Here is a 14,150-nt window from a genome sequence, read left to right as displayed (position 1 = left end):
AAAAGAAACAGTATGTGAAGGAATGGAGGTGTTAGCTAATGCTGTGGTGATAATCAGTCTGCAATATATAAATGCATTAAATCAACACCTTGGATGCTTTATTTTTTTTTATTTTTTATTTTTTTTAATTTATGATAGTCATACAGAGAGAGAGAGAGAGAGAGAGAGGCAGAGACATAGGCAGAGGGAGAAGCAGGCTCCATGCACCGGGAGCCTGACGTGGGATTCGATCCTGGGTCTCCAGGATCGCGCCCTGGGCCAAAGGCAGGCGCCAAACCGCTGCGCCACCCAGGGATCCCCCTTGGATGCTTTAAATGCATATAATGTTATATGTCAATTCTATCTCAGTAAAGCTAAGGGTTAGAAAGGATGGTCAAGTGATGGCTAAGTGCAGTGTAACTGTTCAATATACATTCCTGCAGCTTAATAAAAACAAAAAAAGAAGATCAGCTATTGGATGAAGAGGTAGGTAGGCTGAAGAATAGTTTTTGTGAGAAAATATCCATCAATATATGTGGTAGGAGTCAGAGCTGGAGAAACACGCAAGATAGTGTTGATTGCTGTCTATGGGTATTGAATTTATAAATTATTTTTCTTTGTGTTTTCTGCATTTTTGCAAAGCATATATATATATAATCAGATTAAAATATGTTTAAAAGAAGAGAGTTATTTCCAGAAGTGCCTTCATACCCCAACTGTGATTTGTCACATAACCAAAATTCTGGAGAAGGCTCACTGAAACCAAGCACTGAAAAAAAATGATGCCTAAAATAGCACCAGGTATTTTTTATTTTTTTATTTATTTTTAAAAAATGGGCTAATTTTTTTTTAAAGAATTTCATCTATGCTTAGCATTACTCTGGGAGCAATAAGTATCCGTTTGATAAGGCAGCTGTGTCTGGCCTTAGAAGAGGCTGAAAAATGTTTATGATAATCAGCACCAAGTTAAGAATTAAAGTAAGAGAACAGTATTTTCACCTTTTGGTTTAAAGATCATTTTTGAATGCCTGATCTTCTGTATTATTCTTAAATGCTTGTACTTATTTTTTTAAAAACTAGATTGACAGAGGTTTCAATTTTCAAAATGTATCACACATCCAAATTGGGCTGAGAATTAGCTGCAGGGAAGGATGTTTTATCTTGCCCCAGGGAGCGTATTGGAGGGAAAATCTGAGAAAGTCACTGAAGGACTCACCTTGCCAGTAAGATCCCCTGGTACTCTTCCAGTTGTCTCATGAAGCTGGGATTGGGCTTGGTCACTGTTCGCCTTTCCTTCACATAGTCATAGGCCCGGTCCAGATTCCAGCCATATTCCTTCATTGCATAGGCAATCACAGTGGAGGCTGAGCGACTCACCCCCATTTTGCAGTGCACAAGGCATTTAGATCCATGTTTCCTACATTGGGGAATTGAAATAAGTACACAATAGTGAGTATATGTTATTTTATTTATTATTATTATTTTTAAAGATTTTCTATTTTATTTAATCATGAGAGAGAGAGAGAGAGAGAGGGGCACAGGGAGAAGCGGGCTCCATGCAGGGAGCCTGACGTGGGACTCGATCCCAGGTCTCCAGGATCACACCCTGGGCTGAAGGTGGTGCTAAACCACTGAGCCACCGGGGCTGCCCTATTATTATTATTATTTTTTTTATTGTTAAAAATATTTGTTAGTTGTTTATTTAACAAGAGAAACTATTCCATAATCCAGTATTTGTGTTTCATAGTTCAGGAACACAGGTAAGTGACAAACTTCAATGGAACTCAATCCAAAGAAATTCTTTATATTCCAAATTTACTTTGCTCTCTGAAAGATACCAGCCTTCTTCATCTCCTCAAAATCTTTCATGGAATCAGGGCAGCCCCAGTGGCGCAGCGGTTTAGCACCGCCTGCAGACCGGGGTGTGATCCTGGAGACCCAGGATCGAGTCCCATGTCAGGTTCCCTGCCTGGAGCCTGCTTCCCTGCATGGAGCCTGCTTCTCCCTCTGCCTGTATCTCTGCCTCTCTCTCTCTCTCTCTATGTCTCTCATGAATGAGTAAAATCTTAAAAAAAAAAAAATCTTTCATGGAATCATAATTTCTTTCTTTTCTTTTAAAGACTTATTTACTTATTTGAGAGAGAGAGAGAGATGGAGAGCAGTAACAGGGTGGGGGGCAGAGAGGGAGGGAGAGGCAGACTCCCTATTGAGCAGGGAGCCCGATGTGGGGCTTGATCACAGGACCCCAGGATTACAACTCAAGCCGAAGGCAGACGCTCAACTGACTGAGCCACCCAGGCACCCCGAAATCATAATTTCTGTAGAAATCTGCATACGCCTCCCTCTTGGTTCGGCCACAGCAAACTTATAGAAAGTTGCAACCCCAGGGATACAGTGAATGCTCCAACAATATGAAATCTCAGACGCTTGGCCAGAAGGTCTCACATCTGAGGTTTTGTCAAAGCGCTTGAAGTCATGTAGTTATTCTCCTTAACACCTACCTACCTCAAACCCAACATCCTTCCTAACAGAAATGGACCTAGTGAGTACATTTTAAAAGGTTTTAAATGTTTCCAAGTATCCTGTTGTCCTTCCATTTTCTTCCGATCCATCCCACCTTAGTATACTTATATACATAGTTGAATGTGCAAGGAAGGGAGGCAGTTCTAGTGTACTCAAACAATATTCAATGTTAATATTAATCCTTTTAAATTCATTCAGCAAACATTTACCAGGCGATCACTGTATGTAAGACAATGTGCAAGATACTAGGAGGTAATGATAAAGTAAATTTTCGCTGAATGGTAGGGTTCAGTGGGAGAAAGAATTAAAATTCAAGATGGTAATTGCAATAACAGGTGGTCACAGAGTATGAAGGGAGAATTTTTAATTTAGAGACTGGGCCCCATGTTGCAGGTTTGAAGGCCAGTACCCTTGCAGTCCCAGGGACATGTTTCAAGGCTGGCACACTCTTGAGTTACAAATGTGACGGTGATTCATCTACTTTATCCAAATGTTCTGAGTTGCTTCCAGTTCAAATTCCAAGAAAAGTTGTCTCTGGAGGAAAGTACAAACCAAATGAAACTAGCCCTCCTCTTTTACTCAGATGTAGCTCTAGATATCGCTTTTCACAACACCATCATCATATTTTGTCTAGGGCCTGGCTCTATAATCCACGGAATTGGATGGGACAATGTGACACACCATGTGGTTTTCTCAGTGAGGAGGGTGGAATTACCTACCTGTTGTTGTTTTAATGGGGTGGAAGAAAGAGGAAGCAAAGTTGCCATAAAGTGACACTAAGAAACAAACAAAACCCCATGGTCTCAATATGCCAGAACTCATTACCTTGGATATGAACATCACTCAATTATGCTATGCTAATTCTGCTAATAACACAGTGTCTGGCACAGAGTAAGCCTTCAAATATTTACTAAATGTATGAACAAATGTATGGATCTGCTGTTAGATCTGTCAGCTGTTAAGTAGAAACATTTTAAAATCTGGAAAAAAGAACAGTTACTCTTGGGGCGCCAGTGTGGCTCAGTGGTTGAGTGTCTGCCTTTGGCTCAGTTCATGGGGTCCTGGGAGGGAGTCCCCCATCAGGTTCCCCACAGGGAGCCTGCTTCTCCCTCTGCCTATGTCTCTGCCTCTCTCCATCTCTCATGAATGAATAAATAAATAAAATCTTAAAAAAAAAAAAAAAGAATGGTTACTCTTTTCACTAGTATATGTGGGCTAAAAATCCTTCCTAGGTGGCTATTCCAATAAATTAAAAAAAAAAAAAGTACATTAGCCTAATAGGGGAAATCTATTCATTCATTCACTCACTCACTGTATTATAGTAAACACGCTTTCTTCCAGAGGCTTATAATTCTTCTGCTGGAGATAGACACACATGAAAAAGTTAAGTACAATGCAAGGAAGGCATGAAGTTATGTGCCAAAATGAGTGAGCCAGATAAGTGATAGGAATTCAGAGAATGATCTGCAATAATCAAAATAGTCTCAAAAGGAAGGTAAGATTAACTTCCTACCCATCATTTAGATGCAAAATTTTGGGGTCCTTAGGTTGGTGCAGGTGTGTGTCTCTGTGTGCTTAGATCCCAAAGGACTAGAAAATTTTTGTGTTGTTTACAGCACCATAGGGTTTTCATTTAGACTACAGTACACAGTAACTCAGATATAAGTTCAGACATGTGCTCTATATTTTCCCATCAAGCTCTGACATCAAATTTTAGGTCTATATCTGCAGGCATGGAAGGTATTCAAAGTTAGATAATTTTAAGAAAAATACAAATATGAAATCCACCCCTATAAAAGCATTTATTCATTTTGAATGAGGCTTTTTCAGTAGATGGCTTCTAACTCACATACTGAAGGATCTGAAGTCAGTTCAGAAAATCCAATTTCCTCTTTCAGTTTCTGCCACATACCCTCCCCTCCTCTCCTGCCCCTCCCTATGCTGGGTTGTCTTAGATTAAGCCTGCTATCACTTTAGGAATGCTAAACCCACCCAGCCATCTGTAGATCAAGTATGGAATTCAGGGCCCTGATCAGCGTGCCATCTCAGATGCTGACCTAAACTTGCAGGAGTAGGAGAGCCTGCTTACATGTAACCTGCATGCCTCACCTTGAGGCTGAAATCAGCCTTTCCTTTCACTGGGACTAGGGCTTGCCTGAACTCTAGCCTCTTTGGCTGTGATCCTCACAATTTGCCTAGTCTTTTCCAGTCTCCCTTACTTAGGATACTAGACTCTTCCTAAATACTTGATAGACTCCGAGATAAGACATGATCTTTGGTTCAAGTCCTATTTTCAACCCTTGTTACTTAACCTCTCGGAACCTCATCTCTACAGTCTGTTCCCATCTGTACAAAAGGATGACAGTATATGCCTCTTTGGGTTCTGGAAAATATTACATGAGAGAATATGTGTAAAGTACCTGGCACACAGTAAGCATGCCATGAGTGGTATTATTGAGAACAATTTAATAATAGCCTTCAAGAATATAAAACACTCTCTCAGGTGCTAGCTAGAGACACACAGAGTATGGGCTCAAAGCCAGTGTAGGAGGATTCAAGGTACCTAAGAGGAAGAGCTTCTTGACTATGGAGGTCCTGAAGAAAGATGTGGAATCACTGCTGAAGGAGGACTTTGAAAACAAAAGTGCTTCTCATCTGCCAGGGATGATTTGAATGTGGTCCCATCAAAGGGGCAGCATGGCCAACATGCTCATTTATGGTTTCTTCTACTGAGGGAATATGTAGGATTGGCAAGGAAATCCCCAGGGACTTAAAAAACAGTGCTGACATATTAATAGTAATTAACACTAAACACTAAAGTATGGGACGCCTGGGTGGCTCAGCAGTTTCGTGCCTGCCTTCGGCCCAGGGCGTGATCCTCAAGAGACGGGATGGAGTCCCACATCGGGTTCCCTGCGTGGGGCCTGCTTCTTCCTCTGCCTCTGCCTCTCTCGGTCTCTCATAAATAAATAAATAAAATCTTTAAACAACAAAACATTAAAGTAATAGCATTAGTTTCACTAAAATGATTATCAACAGAAGGGCCAGAGAAAAATTTCACTGTTTAGAGTACCGTTAAGAGTCAAGTAAAAGAATGAGAAAAGATTTCCAAAGCTCACTATGCTTCCCATCTTGTCTTCAGAAAGGACTCCGTATCCCAACCATCTGGAATAATTTCTACCCTATAACTTTCAAATGTCCCCTTTGGCAATGTAGGCACTTCCTTCAGAATATCTTCCTTTGTTTCCCCTCATCTTGTGCTCAATGCAAACAGTTAACAGGAGCTTATCTTCTTCCAGGGGCTTCATCTACTCACAGGGAAAGTATGATGCCACCAACCAACTTTTCCCCAGGATTAAGGAATCTCAGTCTCCTTTTCTTCTTTACTTCCTTCTCCTAGAGTATAGACATTAAACCACCTATACCTCTCAGGCCCCAGCCATGTGCGGTGCACGAGGAACACAGGTCAGAGGATTTGTGGAACCATTACTCACTTTGCTTTAGAGATGAATTTGTAAGTGTCATTCCAGTAAGCCAGGAGATCTGTTGCCTCTTCATCATATACTCGGATGTTATGATACTCAAAGACTCCTGGGAAGAAGTTATCTATCTCTCGAGTGACATTCAAGATATACCGCACCCTGTGAGAAAACCAAGGGAAAAATATGTGCTCTACTATTCAGGCTAAACCCATTCTTAGGACTGTTTTTCTTAATTAAAATTTGCTTACTCCCTAGACTGAAATTAAATACTAAAATATTGAAAAAAAGCTAAAAAACTAAGGGACTATATACTTATTTAGTACAGAAACTACATAGCAGAATCCAGGATATATCTGGCACCAATGAATTACTAAGAGAAAAGGTGTCTACCAAGTTCAACATCTAAATTCCATTTTCAAAAAAAAAATTCCATTTTCAGTTTATGTAGTTACACAATCTCATCTTTGACAGTCTTTCGAAAATATGTCTCGTATTTTACTTCAAAGGATCAACCCAAGGCCAATGATCTGAAAATTTCTCTTCAGTTGCTAAAATTACCAGAAACATAATTCATTCTTTGGAAGTCATTTGTATTAAATCAGACTATTAACATCTACTTCAAGAAACTAAAAACAACAAAATAGGAAAGGTCAAAATTTCCTCTTACCTTTCTAAATGCTAAATTTTGCTCTATTACTCTCTATAAACAAAAAGAAAAGCAGAATAGGTGAGGGCTGGGAAGGTCAGAGGAAAGTTGGACCTAAAACTCTCATAACTCCCTGGGCTGCTGTCCTGGCCATCACAGCAGCAGATGTACCTGCAAGTTCTCCCATACCAAGAGGATTGCAGAAAAATTTCTTCTGATATGTCTCTCACTGTACAATTTCAATAAATGCTTGAGTTCAATTTGCCAAATGCTTATCTTTTCTCAGTGCTGTGTGGACTTAGACTTCACTGGAGTTTACTCCACCAATACAACACAGACTAATGTATTTCCTCTGCAGAAGCGGTTTCCTTCTTAGAACTAACTACACACGGGGTTCTTACAAACCCAATCTCTGAAGTCAGAGAAACGACTACAAAAAGAGAGGGAGAGTCCTAGCTAACCCATTCTGTGGTTAAGGTCAAGAGACCCAAATTTTTCTTTGTTTTTTGGTTTTTGGTTTTTATGAGACCAAAATTTTTCTGAAACATGATTTGAACCTGTTTTAAATCTGCATCAAAGTCCATTACTAGAAACAATTTTTTTCTTTTTAATATAAAAAGCAAGCACATGCAATTGTGGAAAACAGTACACAGAGTTACTTTATAACGCAGCATTTTCCTCTCCTAGGTACGAAATGAAATGAAAAATAAATCTACCCCCAAAATTGTACATGAATGGTACAGTAGTATTCATAATAGCTAAAAAGTGGAAACAATTCATATGTCCATCAACTTACAACTAAATAAACAAAATGTGGTATTTCAGACAATGGAGCATTTTTGGCAATTAAAAAAGGAATGAAGTACTAATGCATGCTACAATATTGATAAACCTTGAAAATATAATGTGAAATGGAAGAAACCATTTTTAAAAGAGCATATATTATACAATTCCATTTAAATGAAATGTCCAGAACAGATAAATCCCTAGAAATAGGAAGCAGATTAGTAGTTTCTAGAAACTGAGGGAGAAGGAAAATGGGGGTGACTGTACAGGATTTCTTTGGATTTGAAAAAATGTTCTAAATTAATTATTGTACAACTCTCTAAAAGACAGTATCATTAAAGTGTACATTTTAATGGGTGAACTATATGACTTACACTCAATAAAACTGTCAAAAGAAAAGCACACTTCTCTTATTTAAAATAAAAATGAAAAAAAAAAGACCTCTAATCCCATATTTTACTAATGGATTATGACAGAAGCCTTCTCAATCCTTTCATTATAGAACTCTAGACAACCACTACCAACTGAAATTAGCACTCCTTGAAACTTCTTCTGACATATCTTATGGAGTAGCACTTTACATGGGGTTCTGCAGTCAGTAGATTGGGTGCCACTGCCAAAATTAGACTTGAAAATCCCTTAAATGATCCAAAAGGGGCAGTGTTCATATTTTGTAACTGTAATTCTTAATCCACAAGCGTTTAAGAACCAGTGAATTTATGAAACAAGATCTAAGTAGATGTCTGAGCATCTAACTATACTGTCTTTTAAGACAAATGCATCTGTGTTTTATAATTTAGCATTATAAGTAGTAAATGAGATGAACAGGTATCATCTCCAGCTGGGGTTGTAAGTTAAAGTGCATTCTAAAGTCAAAGTATATGTATGCATGATGTTATTTCAATGCATTTGGCAAGCACTGGCTGTATAAAATCTCAGATTTCATATTAAACACTGTATCTACATGCTAGTTTCTGGCAAGTCACAGTCAATTTTTCTATCATTCCTTCACATTTACTGAGTACCTTCTTGGTATAAAGCTCTGAGCTAGGCAGACATGTTTTATACAAAACTAAGATACAGTCTCTATTTTCAAGAACTCTAGACTCAATTCTAATCAATTTAAAATGTCCAAGTTCTATTTATTTTTATATCTTAAATTAAGTAACCAGATTCACTCCTCGCATCTCCCCACTCCAAGAACTCTTTGTATAAATTCTCTGGCTTAAGTCTTGTTCCCAGTTCATTTTAACAATTATGACATACTTTTCTTTTGAAGTAAAAGTAGGGAGTATGACTCTGATTATCATGCTAAAGATAACCAGAAGGCTGACTTACAGCTTAGAAAACAGGCAGCCAGCAACTATCCATCACTACTTCTGGATTTCAGTAGGTCTTATCACTGTCCACAATTAAGAGTTAGCATGGCTATGTTCAATGAAAAATTTAGGCATTAGCTAAGAAGTAAAAAAGGAAGAAGAATGGCAGCTTTTTGCTTGCTAAGTGTTCATGGTGATCTCAATAGCTACTATCAAACTCAATAACCATACTGTTTAGGGGCACATTTCTTAATACAAGGTAGGTATTCTTGTTCAATTTCAGAAGCTTGTCCACTTTATATTTATAACCTACTTAGACTTCAAACACCTTACTAAAAAAGGATAGGGATTGATTCTTATTTTTCCTTGGATCCCTAGTATCTAGCACTGTACCTGGCCCACAGAAGATGGTCAATAAATGTTGAATGAGCAGCTATGAACCCAACACATGCAGTTCTGTGTACTCTCACATAAAAAGAGGAACCAAAGGCAAAACTATGGAGACAGTAAAAAGATCAGCGGTTGCCAGGGGTGGTGGTGGGAATAAATGGGTGGAACGGAAGATGTTTAGGACAGTAAAAAATCCTCTGTATGATACCATAAATGATGGATGCACGATAGATTTGTCCAAGGCCAAAAACTGGACACCAAGAGTGAACTATACTGTAAATATGGACTTGGTGTGATTATGATGTACTAATGTAGGTTTATCAATTATAACAAATGCACCACTCTGGTGGGGATGGTAATAATGGGGGAGGCTATGCACATATAAGGGCAGAAGTATATGGGAAATCTCTGTACCTTCTTCTCAATTTTACTGTGAACCTTAAATTGCTCTAAAAACAAAAAAAGGAATCAATAACTACATTTGTTTTAAACAGCAGGAAAGGCATGCATATTTATTTTGGAAAGCCTTTCCACCTAAACAGTATCTTTTTCTTGAGAGTTGTGTGTGTGGGAGGATGAAACAGTGGGAGAATAGCCACTTAAATTTTTATTACATTACACCTGATTAGAATCAACTTGAAGCAACTCCTAAGATTAAAGTTACTCACTGACACCTATTTGACAGGAAAAAGTAAAGAAAGAACAGTGATTTCTGTCATGGGGATGAAAGCAATTGCTCTGTGTGCTTACCCTCGGTTCTGTAAATCCTCTAAATTGGAGGCATTCCATTCTGAGCCCTGTGGAACCAAATAAAAAACAAGGTTAGGGAGTATTAGCAAATGAACAAAATACAATACTTGGAAAGGAATCCTGAGGAAAGAGCCAATAACATCTATCATGCTTCCTTTCTATATGTCAGGTACTTTGTATATTATCACATTTTGTTTTCATAAGTGATAGGGTAAAAAAGTTATCTTTATTTTTACAGATAAGAAAACCAGCCCTCATAGAATTCAAATAATTTTTGCTCAAGATCACATGCTGGAAAGGTATCTTTAATCATCCTACATTCTAAGTTAAATGTCATCTGTTTTCCTTGTTAAAGTATTTCTTTCAGGACAATGTATTGTAATTTTTACTTGCATATTTATTTATGTGCTTATTTACTACTTTTCTCCTCGACTGTAATGTAAGCTTCTTGAGGACAGCAACCAGGTGGGAAACAGGATATGCAAAATTTAAAGAAGGGAGAGTTGTACAGATTATCTAGAAGATATACCAATTTTTAATATTTTACCACACTTGCTTTCTCTCTCTCCTTCCAATATGTATCATACTTTTTTGTCCTGAGCCATTTGAAAGTAATCTGAGCAATCATGACACTTCAATACCTGATCATATATTATGAACATGAACATTCTCGTTTCACTTTTACAACGAAGAGAACACTAACACAATATTCTAATACATTATCAATATTTTATTCAAAAACCGTCCTCTCAAACTATCCTTTATGTTTATCCAATCAAGAATTATACTTAAAAAAAAAAAAGAATTATAATTTGCATTTAGTTGCCACGTCTTTCTCATTTAATCTGGTCTTGGACAGTCCACCTCAACTTTACATTTAGTCTACATTTTAAATGTAGTCTACATTTTTGTAGACTATAGGTCTGTAATCTTGGAGAACTCCTAACAATCTGGATTTGTCTGATTTGTCTCCTGATAATTAGATTCAAGTCAAAATTCCTGGCAAGAATATTACAAGGATGATATTGTGTATTTCCTTTTTTTTTTTTTGATATTGTGTATTTCCTATCGCATCAAATCTTGAGGCAAATTATGTCCATTTATCTTACTTGTCATGCTGAGCTTGAATTCTTGGTAGGTACCTTTGTATCTGCCACATCTCATATTGTAAAGATTTCTTAACGACTAATTAGTAATCTTTAGGTATCAGATCTTTGAGGTCATGTGAATATCCTGTTTCACAATAATCTTTTACCCTATGGTTTTAGCATCAACTGCTGACCTTGTCCAAGGCAATTATATTACTGGAGATTGAGAAAATGGTGGTTTTTTAATTCTATCATTCCTTTGGATGGTAGCTGGCATTCTTCTTTGTAAAAGAGAGCTTCACCGAGTCATCCCTTCTGCACTGTGAATGCCACTATGACTTCTTGAATTCATTTTGTACTTGGAATGTTATACAATCCATTACCATTTTTTTTCCTGACACTCAAATTGTCCTAAATTTGACCAGTGGGAATCTCTTCAAGCAGGCAGGCTCCTTTTGATATGACCCCACTAGTTTTTGAATAGGTCCTTGCTTTCTGGCACAGGAAATTGTTTCAGATTCACTTTGTGAATGGAATTAGCCCTTTCCCCAAGGAGCCCTGGTTTCTTTTAGCAAAGAATATTTTGCAATCAAAACCTGGACATAATTAGATATGCTCATAAATATTTAGTGTTACTGCTTCTAAACTTTTCAGTGGACAGATCTAGGGACTATTTTTTAAAAAACTATTGAATTTCCAGGGGCACTTGGGTGGCTTGGTTGAGTGTATGACACCTGATCTTAGCTGAGGTCTTAATCTCAGGGTCATGAGTTCAAGCCCCATTTTGGGCTATAGGCTGAGTATGGCATCTACTGAAAAAAAAAAAAAATTTACACCGGTACCTCCAATTCAAAGTTATTACCACAAGGTTCTTCCTTTTCTTTCTTGCCCCTTTGTCAACATTTTTCTCTCTCTATTCCAGAGTGATAGCCTTGGTTTCCAACAACTCATGTGCTCTATTTACAAAATAACTTCAACATTACTATTACTACACCAATACCATAGCCAATTACAAAACTATCAAGTTGAAATTTCTTTTTGTAGTTTTTTTTCTCTTCCCATGAAGAGGTTCAATCAGAATATTATGCTCAGGGATCCCTGGGTGGCGCAGCGGTTTGGCGCCTGCCTTTGGCCCAGGGCGCGATCCTGGAGACCCGGGATCGAATCCCACATCAGGCTCCTGGTGCATGGAGCCTGCTTCTCCCTCTGCCTATGTCTCTGCCTCTCTCTCTCTCTCTCTCTCTCTCTCTGGGACTATCATAAATAAATAAAAATTAAAAAAAAAAAAAGAATATTATGCTCAAAAGTTATTTGAATTAATTTCCCTCTGTGAAGTTATCCATTAGATATATACTTGGGTTCATTCACCCTTGTCTGTATTCAATTTTGGGTATATCCCTAAAATTGTGCCTTTTCCACTTGATTTTGCATATGCAAACTTTTTTAAGATTGAAAATCAAAAGCTTATTTTTTTTAAAGATTTTATTTATTCACGACACAGAGTGGAGCCTGCCTCTCTATTTCTCTCATGAAAAAATAAAATCTTTTAAAAAAAAAAGTAAACTTTAAGTCTCACTCCCACTCTAATCTCCTCAATCCCTAAGGGTAAACATTTTCATTAGTTTCTGGCTTATTCTACCTATGTTCTATTTTGAAAAAACATAAGCAAATATATCCTTGTTACTATTTCTTACTTACATAAAAGTAGTATACTACATATAGTTTTGTTCTTCGCTTGCTTTACTTTACAATACATTCTCAGAATCACTTTGTAGCAATTCAAAGAAAAATTTTCCTTATTCCTTCTTACATCTACATAGCACTTCACTGGATAGTGATAGATTTATTCAACTAGTCTCCTATAAATGATGTTTCATATTTGTGGAAGTGAGGTTGTTGAGTAAAGGGCCAATGCAGTTTTGTTAGACATTGCTAAATTCTATCCATAGAGGCTGAAACAATTCTGCATTCCCAACAACAACTATGACAGTGCCACTTTCTCCAAGGCCTTGCCAACAAAATGTGTGGTTAAGCTTTTGAATTATTGCCAATCTGACAGGCGTGAAAGGTTATCTCAGTGTAATTTCAATTTGCATTTCTCTTAAGAGTGAGCAACTTTTCAATGTGTCTGGTCCATTTACTTTTTTTGGACTATCTGTTCATCTCTTTTGAAAAGGCAAACATTTAAAAGTAAGAATTTGCCTATTTTAGAATTATATATTAAATGGAATTTAGCATTAGAAGACTCAGGTTCAAGTTCCAACTTCCCACTCTACTGTGGAGCACTGGGCAAATTGCTTAATCTGTCTTCACTTTTCTTATCTGCAAAATGGAACACTCCTCCCACCTACTCCTACATACCTAAATGAGTACCGTCTCAAATTACAAACAGGAAGTTTTTCCTGATCTCCTCTGCCATGTGAGAAAACAAAGAGAAATCTATAACCCAGAAGATGGCCCTCACCTGACCATGCAGGCACGCTGATCTCAGATTTTAGCCTGCAGAACTATGAGAAATAAGTTTCTATGGTTTTTTAAAAAGTATTTTATTTATTTATTCATGAGAGACACACAGAGAGACGCAGAGACCTAGGCAGAGGAAGAAGCAGGCTCTCTGCAGGGAGCCTGATGTGGGACTAGATCCCCTGATCCGGGATCACACTGTGAGCTGAAGGCAAATGCTCAACTGCTGAGCTACCCAGGTGTCCTAAGTTTCTATTGTTTAAGAGTCTCCATTCCAGTGCCCACCCCTTGACAAAAAACAAAACAAAACTGGTTTCTCCCATATTAAAGTGGAAAAACCCTCTTTCCATCCTGAATTCTCTTCCACATACCTTTCTTCATAGAAGTAAAATCTAATACTTTATCTGATTCCATATTTCCCATAGGTCTCAACCTACAGCACTGTGGTTTCTGCTCTCATCACTCTTGCTAATGTTACTAACGACCACTTCTAATTGTCTATCCCATTGGCCTTCCGTGAATATCTATCTGATATGGTTCACTACTCTCTCCATATAGAAATAGATCAGATTGCACAAAAATCTAGCCTCATACCTGGCACAAAAGAGAGGGTCAACAAATGTTTATTGAGTGAATGATCAAATAAGGTAAGTAAATGGAGCACTCTGAAAAGTGCTATGCAAGTACTATCATCATAATACAAGTGATATGTTATTCAATTTGT

General features: G+C 37.7%; 1 protein-coding gene across 7 annotated transcripts in view; it reads right to left on the bottom strand.

Moving 5' to 3' along the window:
- SSH2 (slingshot protein phosphatase 2) overlaps positions 1-14,150 on the bottom strand; it is a 242,024-nt gene that overhangs the window by 17,937 nt on the left and 209,937 nt on the right. For all 7 annotated transcript variants that reach the window (XR_013354117.1, XR_013354118.1, XM_077851891.1 and 4 more), the window contains 3 exons: positions 9,876-9,922; positions 5,997-6,143; positions 1,196-1,396 (listed from right to left, as the gene is read on the bottom strand). Coding sequence is in view for 5 of the 7 variants with exons in the window: in XM_077851891.1 (XP_077708017.1) it covers positions 1,196-1,396; positions 5,997-6,143; positions 9,876-9,922 (395 nt within the window). In the remaining 2 variants the exon portion in view is untranslated. The remainder of the gene's footprint in view (positions 1-1,195; positions 1,397-5,996; positions 6,144-9,875; positions 9,923-14,150) is intronic.

Source organism: Canis aureus, chromosome 16 (assembly GCF_053574225.1).
Source record: "Canis aureus isolate CA01 chromosome 16, VMU_Caureus_v.1.0, whole genome shotgun sequence".
NCBI classification, from domain to species: Eukaryota; Metazoa; Chordata; class Mammalia; order Carnivora; family Canidae; genus Canis; species Canis aureus.
The sequence above is the reverse complement of the archived record's forward strand: the minus strand, read 5'-3'. Positions and strand labels throughout refer to the sequence as shown.